Source organism: Centruroides sculpturatus, unplaced genomic scaffold (genome assembly GCF_000671375.1).
Source record: "Centruroides sculpturatus isolate CEXI.00-Female unplaced genomic scaffold, Cexi_2.0 scaffold96, whole genome shotgun sequence".
In the NCBI taxonomy this organism is placed as follows: Eukaryota; Metazoa; Arthropoda; class Arachnida; order Scorpiones; family Buthidae; genus Centruroides; species Centruroides sculpturatus.
Window position 1 is genome coordinate 846,678 of NW_019384376.1, and position 19,292 is coordinate 865,969.

General features: G+C 32.6%; 2 protein-coding genes across 2 annotated transcripts in view; one reads left to right on the forward strand and one right to left on the reverse strand.

The window, feature by feature from the left end:
* Positions 1 to 8,176, reverse strand: part of LOC111617162 (zinc transporter ZIP11-like) — a 45,340-nt gene extending 37,164 nt beyond the window's left edge. The window contains exon 1 of the mRNA XM_023358496.1: positions 7,951 to 8,176. Coding sequence (XP_023214264.1) covers positions 7,951 to 8,058 — 108 coding nt within the window. The 5' untranslated portion in view covers positions 8,059 to 8,176. The remainder of the gene's footprint in view (positions 1 to 7,950) is intronic.
* A 3,984-nt stretch (positions 8,177 to 12,160) lies between these two features.
* LOC111617172 (60S ribosomal protein L9-like) lies at positions 12,161 to 12,901 on the forward strand. Its single transcript, XM_023358504.1, has one exon. It carries the CDS (start codon positions 12,283 to 12,285, stop codon positions 12,844 to 12,846), a length of 564 nt encoding a protein of 187 aa, XP_023214272.1. The 5' UTR covers positions 12,161 to 12,282; the 3' UTR covers positions 12,847 to 12,901.
* The last annotated feature ends 6,391 nt before the right edge of the window (positions 12,902 to 19,292 follow it).

Genomic DNA, 19,292 nt, shown 5'->3' on the forward strand with positions numbered 1-19,292 from the left:
ACTAAATAGCACTGTTATTTAAACAGATATTATTGATAATATTTTACCAAATAAGCTCTCTCCATTTGAATTTGTCAGAAATCTATAAGTTAATAGAGAAATTGCAGTCAAAGTTTTTAACACAAAAACATGAATGTTGGACATTCAGTGCCACCTTCCTGTAAATCTAGAAGTTTGACAATGGCATTTGGAACATTCAATGGAATCAAGTAAGCCTAGAACCACCTTCCTGTAGCCTAGAAGTTTGACCATTGTCAAACTTCTAGGCTACAGGAAGGTGGTGCTAAATGTCTGATGTTCACGTTTTTGTGTTGAAAAGTTTGGCCACAACTAGGGATTGCAATCCAGTAGTGTTTTTAATCCAGCTGGATTTTTGCTGGACCAACATCATTCTGGCTGAATCCAGCGCAGATGTATTTTTGGTGCAATAAAGTGTTATCTGTCTATCTATCTAGCCAAAAATTTATGGGTTTTTTAATAACATTTTTTTTTTAAATGCTTAAGAAACTTTTATTATTTAAACTGGTCACTATAAATCAGTAAAACTTCTTACACATTTAGTTAGTAAACTTAACTTTGGTTCAGTTTAACACTTGAGATAGAGATAATTAACTTTAAATGTTTAGTTAGATTATAACTATAATGTAATCTTTAAGTTAAATAATAGCAAAGGTAATTCTACTAATTAATTTATATTAATGTAATATATTATAATAATGTAAGGACGGATAATCAGTGGCTAAGTGGCTATCAGTCTTACCAGTTTTATTATATAGACTCTAGGCTACATATCAGTCTGTAGTTATTTATAAGTAATTTAATTATTAGCGTTAGTAAAGTAGTGAGTAAGTAATTAGTACAGTCGACCCCCCTATAAGATAGAGATACGTTCCATTCTCTAGGAATCCGCTTTCTTACGAATCCTTCCAATCACAACCCGACACGTGTCAAGTTTACGGACTACGGCTGTTTGAAAGATTTTCTTCCATAAAATTAATCGATTCCGACTCAACATTTCCAAAATACGTATATATTTTTTGGGAATAATCCGTATAAACTACGCTATAAACAAAAAATTGTAGGATTACTTACCGAGTGTCACCATTCGACATTGCCATTGCTCAACATTGTTTTCGTCGCGGAACAGCTCAGCAAAGAGCGGCCGATTTCTAACAACTTATTTTTCTGTGAAAACTTCGTAGAACTTCGGAGACATCATTAATATAAATAATTTTAATCGCCGTTGAATAAGAAATGTTTCTTTCACAAGAAATGTATAAAATTACAGTACTGTATTAGACTTACGGTACCTAATTTACATACTGACAGACGATAGTTAGCGTAAAAATCTCCGTAGCGTGGCGCCACGCTAGACGGCGGAAATTATATATTTAATTATAACAAAGTTACAATAAGTTAATATATAATTATATATACAGTACCTAATTTATATATAATTTATATAATACTGTCCAGACGATAGAAATCTCTCCGTAGCGTGGCGCTACGGACGGCGGGAAAGTAGTTCGGCTTCCCGATGACGTTTGAGGTGTTTATAGGGAACTTTTACTATTTTTTACGGATACCGGTAGCAATTTTTTCGTAGTTTTATAGGAATCGTAACTATAGGGACCGTAATTATAGGGGGGTCGACTGTAGTAGTCTAGTAGTTAATCAATTGAAGACTGGTGATCAACTCATTGATTAGTAACCACTTGTAAGCAGAGAATTTAGTGTCTGAGCCAGTGTCTATTAAAGCTTTATCGATGCACACTTTCACACTGTAGAAACGTTCCAGCATGCTGAGAAAACTGTTCCACCTAGTGTAACAGTCAAGAATCAAACTCGATTCTTTGTCTTTTGCTTCTTTTACATATTTTGCAAAAACATATCATCTTTGGTTGGTGATTTTTTAAAAGTCGTATTCTGTTGTCAAGTGTAGGCCTCAGGGTGGAGAGAGAAGTGGGCCATGATGATGTTTTTTGAGTCAACAAAAGCTGCAGTCATGGTGTTGGTGATTTTCGATCCATCAGTGGCAACAATGGTGTTTATATTTTGATGGTCTTCCCATTCCTCAAAGGCATAGTACTAGCTGACCACGAGCGACAGCGAATGTGTCAGCATCAATATCTGCCGAACTGCCTGTTAAACACACGATAGACTTAGCAGAGAGAGCTACGCAACTCCCTATCATCACGCGATCGCCGGAAAAAAGTATGAAAACTTTCTTATTTTCTCTCTCCAGTAAAATATCGATTGAGCTGAAATAAAAAGTTTTCTATTAGCTAGGGGGGGTCATCTTCCAGAGGGAGAAGTTAGTTTTCATGAACAAGCCACGACGCTGCAGCTCCCCATAGGTTTAAACTGCAATCGTTCCATCATGCGATTCATTGACATCACAACTGACTGTAAATTAGAATTATGCACCAGGACTAGGAAAGGAGTTACTTATTTTATTTAGTGCAAAGACACTTTATTTAATGAGAGTGGAAAGTCAACTGGCAATTAGATCAGCAGAGATAAAAGGGCAGGCAGTGCGGTGTAGAGAGGAGGTGTAGCACGTACCGCACTGAATGGCAACGTCACTCTCGCCACAGAGAGATAACACACGTAGCAAAGCGGCAACGCCAACAACGTAGACTTTTGTGCCATTATTTAGGAAGTTAATTGAGTATTTGCGGATCCGCAGCGCTGGATCCAGCACCTTGTGCTGAATCCAACAGGCTAAAGAATGCGCTGGATCCAGCAATTGCAATCCCTAGCCACAACCTCTCTATTAAGTGCATTTAATGAGCTTAATTAACCAATTCACACCAATATAGATTTTACTCCCAGAGATTACCTATTGGAAAGAACCTAGATAAACCTAACCTACACAAATCATGCTGCCATCAAGATCCAATCGTGCCTCATCCACTCTGTTCCTCAGCCATAGAATCAGACCTTCATGTATCTATATTAGTTACAATTGGTTGGTCAAAATCCTTCAAAATTAATTTAACTATACACTGAAAAAAATTAAGTAATATTAACAGATTAAGGAATATCTATCACACTTCTAAAAGGATTTAGCATTTTCTAAAGTGCAAATCAATCTCTTTGTTAGAGAAGACCTGAATTAGGTAGCAAATAAATGCAAATCTAGTTCTTTTAACAAGAGGTCAAGAAAGAATAACTTGTAAACTGCTGAATTCTCATAATCACATCTTCAAATTTACACTCATTGTATTAAACAATAGACTCTTTCAACTGAAATTATACATATAAATGACAATACATAGTATTATTTGTTGTATAATTGAATTTTGTGTAATTATTTTACAAGCTATAAACTACATTAAAGCTACTGTAATGATTACATTAAACATTAGTTACAGAACCACAATTTTGTCTTAAATTATTTGCTAAAGAATGTCATTCCAGTATGTTCACATTAAAATAAAGCTATTTACACGAAAAAATCTAGTTATGTTGATTAATTACTCATGATTATGCTGTGAATCATGCATTAAAACATAAATCAAGATGATGCCAAGGGTAAAAATATATCAAAATGAAACAGCTAACCATATAAAATCTAAACTTGATAATGATTTCAATAGAATACCAACTAATATATAAATATCGGTAGTCATCATCCCAAACAACTCATCCAAATATTGCATATAGAACTGTTAAATATCTAATCAATTTTTATGATAAGTGAATTTTTCTCAGATAGAAAAATATTTTTAGAATTTGAGTAGGCAATTTATGAAATTAATTTCAGAAACTTACAGTATATGTGATAAATAATTGTTAAAGTATTTACTTTAACAATTATTTATCACATATACTGTAGTATTCTTTCACATATATTTATCACTCATTCTGTACTATTTATTGCTAACACAACTTATTCTTCTATATCTTTCTATGTACCGTATATGTAATTACAACAAAATTTTTTGTGTGTATAATTTGGATAAATTATTAAAAAATTTGTCTATCTACATAAATTTATTTCTCATAAACAGCAGAAATAAAATTGGAAAAGTATTCAACAAAACTTCATCTCCATTGTTTGTATAAATATATATATAGCTTTGCTAACCAATTTATAAAGTTAATTTTAAAGCTTTATAATGCTAGAACCAAGCTGAAATTTCTGAATTGATGTTGGATCAACAAGATGTATCCATATCAATTCAGAAAATATGGCTCTTTAGTGTATATGAATTCTTACTCGAGAACTTAAAAATGTGGTACCCAAAGAAGACATTATATGAAGAGAACTAGCTCCTGTTGCAGGAGATCAATGCAAGTAGCATCAATCTAAATCTGTCACAACCTCTAAGAAGGTTAAAAATATCAAGTTCAAATAGAACTTTTGCATGCAAAAGATAATTAGGTAAAATAAGGTTAATGACTGACTGCTATGTTGGGATGATACAACTCCTCCAAAATATTTACTTGCTGCACTTTGTCATTCTATGCTCCACCTAATATGAAGCCCAAATCCCATGCTCTATGTCAAGAGGTTTGTTTATGGACTTGAGGTTCATGATGACTATTTTGATGAAAAGTATCTCTCGGCCTATGAAAGTGGCAATTAGTCTAAAAGTTAAAAGCATTTGTTCGCGCATTAAAAAAAATAAACTAGTTAAATATATTGAATTTTCCTTAATGTATCTCATGTCATTCATTAAAATTCTGATTTTGGTATTAACAATCACATTTGTAACTTACATTTTTGGTACAAGAGGATGTAAATTTGTAAAGAAAAAATTTATTTTAAAAACTTCTTAGAATATAAATTATCTTCTAGCAATTTCTCAGCCAATCTGGAGTTTCCCGTCATGTTTCTCTTAGTTATGCAAGACTAAGTTTTAAAAAAATCAGTATGTAACACACAGAATTTCTAGGAAATAAAGTATCAAACCATTATTTATCCAAACTGTATTGTTTTATAACCTATTTTACACTCGAGCGGAGATGTGTTTACACTTACTTTTAATTACGAATCAACAATTTTCCCTCATTTTATTGATAAGTAATTTACGAAGCATAAAACAGTTTTATTTTCAGTTTACAAGAATAACTACATGTTGCACTGTGCACCAAATAAAAACTTCAAAAATTGTGTAAAAACTAGAAGCACAAAATAAACTATAAAAATTTATACTGGTATTTTAATGCAGCAATCTATGGAAATTAATTTTCTTCAACGAGGAAATGCTTTATTACAAAAATTTATCATCATGTAGCAATGAAAATCAATGTTATAAGTTTAGTTTGTACACAGTCAGCCTACTATTTAATCATGCGCATTCTCATATATTTCATCACATTTATCTACTTCATTTGCATAATTACTATTCACACTAATTTGCACTTGCATTTAGCTAAAGATATAATTCAGATCATTTGCAGTTGTATAATGGCAGCTAAATATATCATTACATTAATATTAATTGTTTGAGAAATCTTGTTTAGTTAGGATATTATTTTGATGCTAATATTTATAGGAAATATTAATTTATACATTAACCAACTGTAATATTAATACAAATCAAACTTAGAGACAGAAGATGAATGTAAAAATTTTTTAAACTAATTAATATTTTCAGTATTTTGTAAGTTTTCCTCAAGTTACATTAATATAGACTATTGCAATTATATCAAATTTTTCAATAATTGGTACAACAATAACCAGTTTTAATTTATCCAGCAATAAAAATTTTAAAATCTTTTTGAGTCACTTAACAACTCATATCCAGGCTCAAATCTATGTAGTCAAACTCATGTTTATATGCTTTTCATGGAAAATGAAAAAATGTTGTATATTGTAACAAAAGTACAACATAAAACAAATTAATGCAGTATAACCATTTGTATTTGTATTGTAAATTGATCAATTTGTTTGTATTTTGTCATTTTTCTTTATTAACTTGTCATATAGTGGTACAGTATGCAACCGACATCAGTTGTTTTCTGTTGAAACTCCAGTCACTTGGAAGAATGAAGAGTCATTCTAAAAGTTAGTTCACACTGATGGCAAATAGCAAAAATGAATGAGAAACCAAAAAACAATTTTTATTCACTTAGCAAAATTAATTTACACTACAAAATGTAGAAAATGAAAATGTTCAATATGTTCAATCAGCAAATCAATTTGCTAAACCAATTGTACAGTACTTACTCAATACTTGATCATTACTTTATAGTGATATTTAGCATTAGATCATATTTAAAGATGACACAGAAAACACATGTGCAAAAATTTCCTTTATGCAAACTCTTCATCTTATGTTTGATTTTATATTCAAATTTTATATTCGAGAATGATTTTGGAACATCCAGCTTATTTAGAATTAAGAAAACCTGAGGAAGAACTCAGAAGGGGTTATGAAAACATTTGTAATTTTTTGCTTACCCATACGTTGCACCAGTTATTGGTTGGAGTGTCTTATTGTATCGTTATCCTAGTGTGGTATGCAGATTTGAAACACTAACAGTTTGGCATATGCTATTCATGTTACATATGCTATATATTAGTATAATACATTCCCATATCTATTATTTGTATTTATTTTTAATTTTGAGATATATTTATCCTTTTAAGAACTTTGATTAATTGTGAGTTAATGCATATTTTTAAATCTGATAGAATGTCTACACAAGATCTATTCTATGTTTGAATCCAAAGGCAAGTCATTATTGACTCAAAAATATTTATTAGTTTAAATTTTATTGCCAGATAGTAGTTGTTGATGTTTTAATTTATGTCAGTTTGTACTATATTGTTTATTAAGAAATTAGTCTTTTAAATAAGTTTTTCTCTAAAATTAATGTTTTTGATTATATAGAGTAACGTTCATTAATTAAAGATCTATTTCATACAAACAAGTAAAACAATTGAGTGACATATTTAATTTTCATATCTGATAAAGCCCGGATAATAACTAAAAGTGACACTACAGATTTTGAAAATTTTGCTTTGTATATTAAGAATGTATTTTTTGTAAACTTTTGAATCATGTATATGCTTCTATATATATATATAAACTATTGGGGAGAGAGAAACCAATGGAGAAAGGAGAATTGGCAAAAATAGAAAGAAATGTTGACCCAGCACAGCTTAGCTTGTGAAGGATGAGAAAAGTAAGAGAAAAAGATCTAAAAAATGAGTGAAGCAAGAATAGATTATTCAAATAGAAAAGGCAACAGCAAGAAGAGACTATCACACAGTTTTCCCACTCTTCAGAATTGTAGACGCAAAGAAGTCAAAGGAACCATACCCCTACATGCTACCCTCAACAAGATATTTGCCTCCAAAAATCAGTTTTTATCACATACCAGTACTACTGCCTATTTTCCACACTCCACATCGGTCAAGGCTTGCAGTCTCTCATCTCGACCAACACTCCGACGTCAATCTCACATCATTTACTTTGATGCATGTGATAGCGAACACTTCAGCATCCATGTGGGGATGAGCCCCACACTCCTCTAAAACTATAAAACATCAAGTACACCACAAACAGTCAAGCAGGCATAGTAACATGACTAAATAGTTAAAGGCAACAGTCTTAACAGAACGACTCCTGACAGCATGCAACCCAGTTCAAGTCAATTTTGGGGGGCCATATCTTGCCAAGGGTCACAAAGATGTATGGTTCCTTTGAATTTTTTGCTTTCTCTCAACTGTCTCATTCAGAGGTGTAGCCGTACCTATCCAGCAGATTGAATAATCAAGGAAAATATGTTACTCTTCGGTAATTGGTACATAGCTGTGTTACTTGAAATTGTGTAAGGCAGAGAATTGAAGATTTACGGAAGAGAAACAGGATAAGTGTGCGATTTCCTGTTACTCGTGACTTTAATAAATACATTTTGAAACAATTCTGTGTTTAGGAGATAACATATATCTGCTAATTACATATAAAAACATAGAAAAGTGCATCTTACTTGCTTGGAATTAAAGAAGAAAACTAAAGAGGCTCCAGCAGCTGTCAGTCCCCATGTGAAAAGAGTGCCGAGAAATGCTTGATACACTGGAGAATATCCTCTTAACATCACTAATTGTCGTTACTGGTCGTAATTTTCAATTTATCGTCGAAGAGAGATGCAAACGATTACCACCATAACCCATCCAGCGAATTACTTCTGCTAAAAAAGATTTGGCGTTATCGCCGGTAGAGGCGCTACCGTCGTTTCTTTATTTACCGAATTTTATTTTTATTCGTTTTATTATTATTATTTTTTTTTTAAATAAATTTTCGCAACAAGTAAAGATAAAATTATTATCTCGGGAAAGAGAAGGATAAATAATTTATTTCAAAATGTGGAAATGTGGTTATCTCTAATCTGTAATCATCGACGTCATTTACGCAGTTCATTTCTCTTGGTGATTTGCAACGATTAAAAAAAATGTCTATTTATTACTTTTTTTTCTTAATATGTATGAAAGTAAAATAAAACGACACAAATTGGTGAATTAAAATTGTTATTAAAAACATTTAAAAATAATTTCTTGTTCAATTCGCAAATTTGTTATATCAGAGTCGGTAGATTAATCTACCGACTCTAGTTATATTATCGTATTCGATCCACTGCCGAATGGCCGAGCGGTTAAGGTGTCAGCCTACTGCTATAGAAGACTCTAAATCGAACCCGGGTGAATAAAAAAAGTTCGGAAATTTTTGAGATTGGTCAGTCTCCTGTATATCTGAAAAAACCCTAGGAAATTTTCGGGGTTGTTCCGTTTCGGATATGCCGGGCCCTTACTTTCACCACCATTGTGGATCTGGCCGAATCCATAATTTCCTTAAAGAAAAAGACCTCCTAATGCCCACAGAGAGGAAAGAGTTTTTTAAAAAATCATATCTGGCATAACTGTTGTTTAAGTCTTCTTCGTAATTAATACAATAATTCAGTGAAAGTTATAATTCATATATATACGTTCATAAATTTTGTAAGATACTGTATTGTATTACAAGATTTATGAACGTATCTATATTAATTATAATTTTCACTGAATACGCGTATTGTAATAAGGGATGTTTGATAGTACTGTGTTAAATGTTAATTGAAATGGTGTCAAGAGGAAAGATAGAATCGAATCAAAAACTTTCAGGTGATTATTGATAATATAAACAGCGATACGATAGATAAGATTAATTTGACGCATTAACGTTTTAAACGCAATAACACGTCATGATAAGGTTTACGTCATACATGGAAAAAGCTTATTTTCGCAGTAAAATGTTTATTAAACAATTTCTTTTTTTTTAAATAAATTTTGAAAGTATTTTTCTTGTTCATGGGTTCGCTCTTTTTCGAGATACGGTAGCGTATATGTGCGTTTAATTAGAATTTTTTCCAGAACAGTCTGCGTGGAAGATGAGCAACGGTCTCCGAGAAGAAAGACAATGACTTTGTAACGAAAAAAATAAATAAATAGTTACAATTCGAAATCACTATAATTTTTGAGATCTCACAAGTATCAATAGTTTTCATGTTTAAGATCGAGATGATAAAAGCGTTAACGCTCTGAATCCTTTTTTTTCCTTTTAGCTCTTGGAGTCTGAACTGGATCCTTAAATTTTCTTGGTGGTTTGACCAGGATATGTCAGGTTCCAACTCCCACATCATTCAGTTGCTCCATTGTAAGTCTGGCCTAACCATTGATGAACATACAAGAAAGACCTTAATGCTCAAAACAAAATTATATATGTAAACAAGTTAAACCTGTATACTTAAAAACTCTGGAATTGTTATCAAGAGGTCATGATGCTCATTTTGCCCGATCGTGCGTTACTTCTAAACTCTTCTATCAACGAAACAGAAATGCCAGCGTGATATTTAAAGGATATCAAAGAAAAGCAGTTCTTCGAAAACAAATTCTTTCGAAGAACTTTTATACTTTTCGTTTTAATGCATATTATATTTGATGTTTATTGTAATGTATTTTTAATTTTATGTAATTGTCGGTCTTCGTTTTTACGCATATTTGTTAATTTTGAGTATAGATATCAATCGTCCTTCGAGACTTTTTATTTACTTGTAAAAATAAATACAGTAAATAAATAAAATGTGTATCATGCGTAAAATAAGTTTGTTCATTACAAAATCGTTCTTTTATATCGTTTAACTCGTTACTTAAAAAACATTATTTAAATTTACCTGCTAGGAGATCAATAAAAAAAAACGGTGATTTTAATAAAGAAAGCAAAAAATTTTGCATTTCGTCTGCTATTGATCTCTTATTTTGTCGCCCAAATGTCCGGCGTCTGGTTGACTATCGCCCAGTTGCTTATTTCTTTCTTTCTTAAGGCCTACCAGTGGCTAAGAGTTCCATTCCCTGAATACTGAGGGTTCGGTCGTTGGTTCGTGCCTCGCCAGGACGGGCTGGCCACGTGGAGTTTTCCGGGTTTTCTCCACGTCTGTAACGCCTGAATAGGGGCTAGTTACTCTTAAAAAGACCTCCCGGAAGGGCATCCCCTAAGCAGATCGCCGAAGTGTTACGTTGCCGTAACTTAACTAAACAAACAAACAAACTCTGTCTCTCTTCGGGGTTAATATGGTCGGGGTTAATAACTCTTCGGAGCCCTTCGAGCTCTTCGGAGGTTAACCTCCGAAGAGCCGGCCGAAGTGTTTTGCTTGACCATACGAAATTACTCGCGAAGATCCAGGAAAATGTTTTCCGAGAGATCTTTTAAGGGTACTAAGGGAAATTGGCCCCTATTTAGGCGTTAGAGATGTGCAGAAAACTCGGAAAACTCCAACGTGGCTAGCCCGTCCTGGCGAGGTACGAACCCACGACCGAATTACCAGTGTTCAGGAAACGGAATCGCTTGGCCACAATATGATGTCGAAGTGCGATGTGATATGAAATAAATTTTATATTGTTAAATACAAGAACCATTACCATGGTTTACTCATATGTTGTTTATTGATTCTTATTCTGATTTTTAAAATATAGTTTATCATTAATTTAATTTTTCTTCGCAGATTTACTCATTCTGAGACTCCAACTACTTCAACCCTTTAGAATTAACCCTTTAGAAGACAAAATATTTTGATTTGAAACTTATTGTAAGGTAGCAGAGGACTACTGGGATGATCCCTAATGACCACTTACTCTGCACTGGTTGGTGAAACCCGCTCTCGGTTTGTCGGATGGCTTAGGAGGGCAAATCGAGTGGGAGGGGTAGTGATGTCGTGACGAGGTGTCCGAATAACTACACAGGTTGAACAACAATAACACATTTAATAAACAACTAACTTGTAAGAGATTATACATATCAAAGGAAACAGCATAAATGACACACGTATAAATAATAAAAGGTTTCTATTCTCTATCTACGTTCTATCCTAAACTAAAGAATGAGAGAGACGTATTGGAGTGATAGACAAATTTCGGTCAAGGGTTCGATCTCGTTGTATAGGGCGTTGGTAGGACGCACTGGGATCGGAGGTTCCTAATCGTAGTTTCCCGTGGATGGCGATATGGAGCGATGGACGGTATGGCGGTATGGAGCTGGCGTCCCTTGCTGTCCGCTCGGCTATATCCGACGTGGGTGTACGCTCCGTTGATCTCCGACTGTAGAGGTCTGCATGGAGATGTCCGCTGAGAGTGGCTACCTGGCGGTGTCCTCTTCGGCTGTCCGCCGAGGGTGTTGATTTGGCGGGGTCCTTTTCGGTTGTCCGCCGGAGGTGTAAGTTCGATCCCTTTTTATACTCATCTCGGAGGGGGAATCATGGGGGAAGAAAATCTGATGCAATCGCCAGCTCCACTTGCGTATAGCTGTATTTATGTTATCGCCATCCTTTCCTTCCAATAATTGACATCTTCCCATCATAAATTTGTCAAACTACCTGATTTATGGACGTGAGTGACTCATGTCAGACTACATCTCACCCCTCAGAAAAAATCATTGCCTTATTTGGTCATTTAAATCGACTTTCTCATCGGTTCGCTCGGGGTGATAAAAATAAACTATACCAACGTGTGAAAATTCACACTTAAGTCCGAATTCTCACATTATGAAAATTTAAAATTATTTTGAAATAAATTGCTTAATGATAAAAAAAATTATTTTCAAAATTAATAAAGTATAAATAGTAAATGATAATTTTTAAATATTTGTGCTATTTTTTGGCTGTATTTGTCGCCCTCTTTCGAAGCAATCCGACATTTTGCGTTATCCTCCATCTTGTTAGGAGATCGGAAGGTGTCGGTAGACGTTTAACAATCTGTGTGCATCGACACTATAACGAACATTTTTATCAAGAAAGATGAAAACTATAATTGCCAGTCAGACGGTGAAAATACCGAAAGGTGTAGAAGTTAAAGTGAAGTCACGAAAGGTAACCGTGAAAGGTCCGCGTGGACGTCTACGTCGCGACTTTCATCACGTTCAAGTCGATATGGAAGTCATTACTAAAGATAAATTGCGAGTTCAGAAATGGTTCGGTAACCGAAAGGAGTTGGCTACGGTTCGCACCGTTTGTTCACACATCGAAAATATGATCAGAGGTGTAACTAATGGGTTCCAATACAAAATGCGTTCGGTATACGCTCATTTTCCCATTAACGTTACCACTACGGATAACAACAAAGTGGTAGAAATCAGAAATTTCTTGGGAGAGAAGTACGTCAGACGTGTTGGTATGCAACCGGGAGTCACATGTAAGAATTCAACTCAAAAGGATGAATTGATCATCAGTGGGAATGATATCGAATTGGTTTCTCGTTCCGCTGCAAGGATTCAACAGTCGACGTTAGTGAAGAGGAAAGATATCAGAAAGTTTTTAGATGGTATTTATGTTTCTGAGAAAACTGATATCTCTGATGATTAAATCTGTATCAATTAGAGCATCTTTGGATGAGAATAAAATGTTGATTGGGAATTAATTTGTTTTCTTGCTATATTTTCATTTAAAACTACTCGGTCGAATGTTAGACGTGCGATACATTATGCAGAGATGTTGCTGCTCCAAATATATGGAAGCCGAAATTGGGATTCAAAAACCTAGATTTGTGTGGGGATGCCATCTGTTGTCCCTGTTTTAATCTAGCTGAATCCAAAATGGTCTTATAAAAACTTGTTAAAAAAATACTTGATAGAATAAATTGAGATACCTAACTCCAACAAAGACTTACGAGAGCTGCTAATTACAGTAAATTATTTTTAACATACAAGTTGCATAATTTGAATGTTTTTGGGAAATAAAATAAAAACCACATTAATTCCAGCAAAATTATTAAAAAGTGATGGACAGTGGGGTAAATGTCAACTAGAAAGCTTTCATTAAAATAGTTATAGAAAAACACATCTTTTAAATAACGATATAAAGGATTCAAATTTTTTCCATATAGAATGTTACATCTTGTGTTGTATTCTTGTTAAAGAAATATATAAAATGCTATAATGAAGCTGATATGGTGATACATTTCTGTTCAAATTAGCATTGTTATATTCTGCATGAATTTTTCCTTTGACATTTCAGTGTGTGAAATGATAGATTTCTATCCTTAGGCTATTGAATGTAGCTAAAGAAATGAAAATCTCTTACAAATCTTCGGATAATTATTCTAAGATCTAAAATTTTTTCAATCAGGCTTTACAATCATCGTTCCAAAATTGGAACGATGATTGTAAAGCCTGAAGATGGCCTATCCAAATAGGTTGAAAACGTTCAGAATAAAGGAAAAACTCAGCAAATAGAAATCAGGTGTGTGTCTTAGTGTAATTCATTTAATTAACCAATGTTTTTGGTTACTTAACTATCGTCGCCAGGTTAATGTTCTAAATTTATTTAGAAAGATCAATTTCAATTATTCTAAGTTTTTAAAAATATTTAAATAAATAACAAATTTCTCTACAAAGTTAATGTAATATATAGCATGCAGCCACCTGCTACTGTGTAAGTCCTTTTGGGCATTTGATAGTGTTCATTTCATGTTTATGCACTCTTCTATCCTAGTTTATGTACTATACTTCTAAAATTTCTGTATAACACACAATTGCTATTCTAATTTAAACAGTTATGAATCTTTGTCCAGTTTTATATTAAATTTATCTTTTAAGGAATTAACTTGTTTAAAAGGCAAGACAACTTCCCCCCCACAATGTTGGAATAATTTGCCAAGATTTGATTTTAGTTGCTTCATATGTAATGTGTTGCATAAACTATCTAGAAGTTAAAATTTTATTTTTACATATACACAGAAAATGCATTGAAATAATTTATTTAAGAAAATGCATACCTGTGCCATATTTTGGACTTAAATTGCTTCAGGAAAAGTTTAATTGGTATTTTTATTGTAATTATGCAAAAAGGAAAATATGTCGTATACTCTTTTATCCTGTTTTATAACAATCGAATGTAAAACAGCTTTGAGACTGGCTAACCATATAGACAATGCATTACTTTCATATTTAAATATTCTGTTTTGAAGATGATATATAAATCTTTTAAGTGATTCTAAAAACAAACTAATTATCTGTATTTTGTTGGATAACATATTCTTTCATAATGAGGAATATTTAATCTATAGAACTGTTTTAAGTTAATTTTCCTTAATTTAAATGTTTACACAAATAATCAGCTTAAAAACAGTTTTAAGCAGGATGCTCTAAATGACTGTTTTCAAAGTTAAAAATATATGATTGTTTCTGTATTACAAGATGTATACATTAAATAACTATATCAGACTATGGTAACGGTGATGTATGAGGCTTATCAAACTATTGGAGAATTAGAAAATCAAGATCACATCAATAAAAGACTACCTTTATTAGTTGGATGCATTTTGGTCTTCACTAGGCTCTCTTCAGCCATTATTACATAAATATTGATACCTGTAATATTTTAACTTATTTACTAAAGTATGATCTCAATTTTTTTCTAATAAAGCTCCAATAGTTTGATAAGCCTCATACATCACCAATTGGTAGTTTGAGATAATTATTTAATTCATTAGAGGAAAGAAGCTTACAACTAGATGTATTTTTTGAAGTATTAATGCTGCTATAATGTTGAAATTATTGTTTGATCCTGTGATAAATTATTTTAATATCAAATGATCAGGTTCATTAAAACTGTGTGGTATAGCTTAGCTCACAACAGAAACTGGGCACAAGTGGAGTTCTCTGATAAGACTTTTTTTAAATATTTCTAATTTTTATAGCAAGATTAGAATGTTATCTTCCACATCTGTCTCTGCTGGGTGACTTTACAAGCCAAATAAGCAGAATTAAGATAATGAAAGTTTGACTGAAGCAATGTACAATGAAACCTGCTAATATGACCACTTTGAACTGGTCCCTTTAGTGGTCACATTAGCAGGTTTCACTGTATTCAGTTTAATTATGATGATATATATTAATAACATTCCTAATGTTTTTAATTATAATATGCAAATCAAAACAAAATAATGTAGCAATATGTGCCTATATTATAAACTCATACAAATACTAATCTTACAGTAGTTTTTCTTATAGAAAAGAGCAAAAACAATAGTTTTAGGAAAGGTCAATCTGAACTGTGGAAAAAGATGGCGGTCAGAAAGAATATGGGAACACTACTATGCATATGTAGCTAGAACTATTTCTAAGACTAACAGCACAAAACCTTTCTCACTAATTTCAGTTAATAAGGCTAGAAATTAGTGAGAAAGGTTTTGTGCTGTTAGTAATATGGGAACAACCAGTACAAGAAACAATGACAAGCTGATGATAACCAAAGAGGAGAGGATGGAAGAAAATATGTGATCAGTGCAGTCAACCTTTTTTGGAGCCTGGGGGTATAGTGGGTTCCTTTTACCTCTTAGTGAGTCCATTTAGCCTTTTGTTTTGGAACTAATGAAATAAATGCTTTATTAATAAAAAAAGATCAAAGATTTTATTTTGGCTAATAAAAATAACATTACTTTTATAGGGCTTTCTGGGTTAAAAAAATTCCCCAGCTACTCCCTCTTGACACCCTGTGTGTAATGGATGTGGAAAATGGCAAATGTAACATGCTGCACAAAACATTGCAATCTGTTGTTAGATGAGAATGAACTTAAATTACTGTATAACTCACTCCTTATATTCATTTCTAATCAATTTGAAAGATGATGTAGGTTATATGTCAATTTTAAATGGTAATCAAGAACTTGCATCTATAGAGCAATGACTAATCTCCTGGACAAGAAGTATATGATGGGATGGGTTGTGTAAAGGTTTTATTTTTGTTCTATTAAATCTTTGCAGGTTATATCCATAAAAATACAGTATATTAATTTAAATTCTTAATTTTTACACAATTTTTCCTCCATTATAAAAAGTTCAATATAGTCATATTATAATAATAATAATTGATTTTTTCTTTTTCTGACTTCATATTTGACTTTTGTTAAAATGCTTTGTACTCATTCTTAAGTATGTAGAATCCTTTTGTTGTAGGCTGCTTTTATTGAACAATTTTTAAAAACATGATTACTTTGTCTCTTCGGTTTATAAAATATTTTTCAATATGTAATGCTGAGTAAATATCTTAGTGAAAAAACTCTTGTATTCATTGCTTGAATAATTTATATAAATTAGTATTCATTATCAATAACCACAAACTGAAATGACAACTTGTAACCAAAATTTTCTGTAACTTTAGTATAAAACCAATTTTAGAACTAATCATGACAGTAGTTTCATGTATTATTCCTTAAGGATATCAGTTTACTTTATCAAAGGTCACATATTTTAATGTGTATTCTATATCAAATAACACTGTCAGCAATAATTTTTGAAAGTTGTCAGCCATTTTATTATCAGTCTATTGGTTTCTATTCCATAACAAATTAATAATGGCTGCAAGAATAAATTTGTCAGATCAGTTATCTGATTTCACAATGAAAATGGTCATAGTACTTCATAAATTGTGAATTATGCAAACTTTGTGGCCTTACAGTAGTGAGTGAAGTGAAGCTTAATACTAAAATTAATTTCAAGTTATGACAAGGAGTGAATGATAAGTTATCAGAGTAAGTGTCAGTAGAACCAAAGTAAATGATTGGCTATAAGACTAGAATGAGTGTGGAGTGAATCACTATCAGTCACATTATCTAGATACATTGAGACTTGCGTTACTATGGTAATAGAAAAACTTGAAATGTCACAAAGTTTAGTAAGTTTAATATTATCATCTAATATGATACAATTAATAATAATTATTGTGTACACAAGAACACAATATTCAGTTAATAATATGAACACATTGTATCTATACTATTTAGAAAAATAGTTGATTTGCATCAGTCAGATCCACTCTTATTTTTAATAAATATAAAAAGTAGTCATGTATGCTGTATATCTATTCTCTGCACATTTAATTTTCCTGCATGTTCTTCCAGATATTCTTGCTGATGGTTGGAAGTCGTTTATTTTGTTCCTTGCTCTTTCTACTCTGTGAACACCAAGAAGGCTTTTTTCTCAAGCCTATGGTGGGTTTGGCCAGGTCCACAATGGATAGTGAGGAACAGGGCGTGACATATCTAGGATACACCATCCTGAAAAACTGGGGATTTTCAGTCTGCCCAGATTCAATCCTGGTTCGTTCATAAATAGACATCAGCTTATCTTTCAGAGGCTGATAACGTTCATTATGAAATAAATGCCTCGAAACAAAATCGGCCATTCAGTGATACCGATCATTATTATAATGAACATTAACTGAATTGCTGATTCTAAGTTTCGAACTATTCAAATTCTTATGAAACAATACACATGTTGAAGCCTTTATATTTTTAAATTTAATCTGATGAATTTTCGTAAAAACGCTATGCACATTCTCAATTTTCAAAATGCATTAAGTTAATTAATTTTAATAGACATTGGATATTGCTTATCGTTTTGCTACATTTGATGCAATCACGTGTTTAAAGATGTTGCAGACTGACGTGACTTTTTAATACAGAAACACTTACTCCAATTAATTGGTGTAGAAATAATACATATTTTTGGATATATTTGATTCTCTATGAAATCAAATATGAAGAAAAGATGGAGAACGTAGAATTGACCCAATTTATCATGAAACATCAGAATTAGAATCCGGATCCTCCAGGCACTGGAGAGTTATCTTGATCTTAAAAATCATTAAATATGAGTAAGTTTCTGAAGGACTAAAAACTAGATGACCTGATAAGGAGGTTAAGGAGTTACTTTATCACTCTGAGGAACCGGGGTCGAATTTGAAAGAACAATCTCAGGAATTTTTCATGGCCGATTAGAACCGTCCTTCACCGTCCAATTTCCTCCATGATGGGTATGATTAAAAGGTCCTTTTGGTATTCACGGAGGGAAAAGAATCAACATGGGTATTGCTTAAACAGGAGCGGTTCAGGGGAGGCGATGAGCGATCCCCCAAGCTTCCAATATCCCAATAACCCAAAAACTCAGTGTTTAGACATTGAAACTTAAAATTGCCAAATCCATCTATGACTCGCTTGTATTGGATGGATTAGATTGCACCCAGCGTGTTGCTTCTTGATTTTTTCATTATTCAATACAAATAAATAAATCAGAAGCATCGGTTAATCTCCCGAGCACTCTGAGTGATGTAGGATTAGGTGCTTGCGTTTATATGTTACACTTTTAGCCTATTGGGCTATTTGGATGTATATGGTTGTTTGTTAATTAAGTTATGGCAACGCAACACTTGGGTGATCTGCCTAGGGGATGCTTTCCGGGAGGTCTTTTTAAGGGAAACTGGCCCCTATTTAGGCGGTAATTATTGCTTCCCCTATGACGGACGTCTGGATCCGCGGCTGTGCTTAAATGGAATTACAGTACTGGTAATTTTTCTATTTCAGTAATTTCAGTCAACCTGTATGTAGGCTAAACGAATTACTATAAATTCATTTATACAGGTTTAACTTCTTTTTAATTCATTAACCATAATTAATTTAGGATTAAGCGTAATAATTGAAAACAGTTAAGTAAATCAATTTCAAGTAATTAAATTATAATTTAATTCGAAATTCTAAAAAAAAGTAGAAACATATTTTACAATTAAATAAAGAAAAATGGATCTTGTATAAATTCAAACCGGGTACACAAATAGTATTTAAATGTTTCTTCTCTAATTTATTAAATAAAAAAGTTTATAAATAAGTGATTTAAACTTTAATCAAGATTAATTTGAACTTTATCTTGATATGAGATTGTATTTTGTTGACCTTTAACGCCCCATAACAGAAGATCATTGTCGTATATCGAAACTCAATCTACTGACCTCGGTTTAATGAAGTGCTAGATGTT

Excerpts from the sequence above, each read along its gene's own strand:
- LOC111617172 (XM_023358504.1), top strand. The coding sequence starts at position 12,283 with ATGAAAACTATAATTGCCAGTCAGACGGTGAAAATACCGAAAGGTGTA.